The sequence below is a fragment of the Coregonus clupeaformis genome, chromosome 30 (assembly GCF_020615455.1).
Source record: "Coregonus clupeaformis isolate EN_2021a chromosome 30, ASM2061545v1, whole genome shotgun sequence".
In the NCBI taxonomy this organism is placed as follows: Eukaryota; Metazoa; Chordata; class Actinopteri; order Salmoniformes; family Salmonidae; genus Coregonus; species Coregonus clupeaformis.
In genome coordinates this window covers 49,100,639-49,102,542 of record NC_059221.1, presented here as the reverse complement: position 1 = coordinate 49,102,542, position 1,904 = coordinate 49,100,639, and the positions used below count along the sequence as shown (strand labels likewise).

General features: G+C 48.0%; 1 protein-coding gene across 1 annotated transcript; it reads right to left on the bottom strand.

The window, feature by feature from the left end:
* Positions 1–233: 233 nt before the first annotated feature.
* LOC121560487 (zinc finger protein 214-like) lies at positions 234–1,445 on the bottom strand (the record flags this gene model as incomplete). The annotated part of the gene is made up of 1 exon (XM_045209292.1): positions 234–1,445. A coding segment is annotated over one exon (1,212 nt), but the record flags the coding sequence as incomplete, so codon positions are not given.
* Positions 1,446–1,904: the final 459 nt, after the last annotated feature.

Genomic DNA, 1,904 nt, shown 5'->3' with positions numbered 1-1,904 from the left:
TTTCAACTGGAGATTCTAGATAAAAGGTAAGTCAATAAGTCAATAATAGAATCCGTTCCACATTGAGTGAGGCGGGTTGCAGGAAAGTATATTTTGTAGAAGGATGAAACGTCTGATAGGGAAATATGTACGAAAAATACAACAAAAACAGGGTATTTACAGGCTATTTACAGACACACGACAAAAACAGAACTGCACTACTTCGCCATCTTGGATGGAAAAGTTATGTTATGTTATATAGTGGAATGGTTTTTCTGCTGGTGTATCCTAAGGTAGCTTCTCTCTGAGAACCTCTTCCCGCAGTGCGTGCAGGCGAACGGCCTCTCTCCCGTGTGGACCTTCAGGTGCCTCTTCAGCTGGTGCTGGCGGGAGAACCTCTTCTCACACTGGGGGCAGCTGTAGGGTTTCTCCCCTGTGTGCACCATCTGGTGCCTCTTCAGGTCACCAGCCTGGGCGAAGCACATGTGACACTGGGTACAGCTGAAGGGTTTCACCCCTGTGTGGACCCTCTGGTGGATCTCCACTTTCTGGGGGCAGCTGAAGCCTTTTTTACAGAACATGCAGAGGAACCGTTTCTCTTTACTATTGCCTGATGTTGCTCCCCTTCCCTGAGCCTCGGCTCTAGCCCTGTCGTTTGAGTTCAATACCTGATCGAAAAGGACGTGGCCGTGTGAATCGGGAGGCCCCATCGACGTGGACACTGAGTCGCGATCCCTGAACGTGTGTAAAGGGGAGTGGGTAACAACATTTTTATTTGTCTCTGAGCTTCCCCTGTACTCTAAGACATCTCTGCCCTGTGAGTCTCTGTCTCCTAGGTGACTATCTGCATTCCATGTGGGAGGAGCATCGCCCTCCACTTTCACAGTCACCTCATCTACCACTATAACCTCCCCTTTCTCATCTAGGCACCCTTCAGAGTATACACTACTACTGTACTGGTTCCAGTCCCCTCTAGACAGATCAGTCTGTGTCTCTAAACCCAAAGATATGTTGCCAGGGTCCATCTCTGTAGCGTAAGAACAAGACAGATCATCAACCCCAGTGTCTAATGCGTCGCCATCACCATGGTAATGAACCATCCTCTGGCTCTGATGAAATACCGGTAAATACTCTGAGCCGGGAGCAGGAGGACAGCCCAGTCTCCCCAGCCCCAGTCTCTCTGGGTCTGATCTGTGATCAGACTCTGTGTGTAAGAGCCTGTGTGTTACAGTTAAAGTCTCTGTATCTGTCTCTGACTTCAGGGCGGCATTCGGCATTCCATTGACGTCTGTGATGCTGCATCGGTTCCTGGGCGGTGCTGGGGTGATGGTTGGGTCCTCTTTGGCTACAGGGGGCGCTCCAGCTGCTTCAGTCTGGATGTTTCTGCTGTGCCGTGGGTCCTCCACTCCTTCAGTCTTCTCCTGCTTGACCCCAGGACCTGCAGCCTCTACATCTGCAGACTGACACAAGAAGAGTGGAGGTTATTACTGGTATGGCAGATAAATTAGGATGCAAGCAAGTGAATAGCTGAGAGGAGCCTTTCTGAAATAAACAGGCCACATTTGATTTACAAAGTAACTGTAATTTGTTATGCAACACTATTAAACTAACCTCTATCACAATAACATGCTGGGTTGAGGTTCCACTCCCCTCATCAACAGTGATTGGTTGGTCATCTCTCCATGTATTGTGTCCCGCTGACTTCACAAAACTGCTGTGTCCTCCAGTGAGATTTCCTTCACCTGAGAGTGTGATTGGGGGAAAAGAGGAGGTTAGCTACTGTCAATGCTCAACGGTATATTGTACACTGTCTAGAATTGGCAAGGATGTAAGGTAACACTTCTCATAACTAGTTGATATCCTATTTATTGATCAATGTATTATGTTCCATGCATCACCTTGTTTTCATTGAGTAAATAATAGGA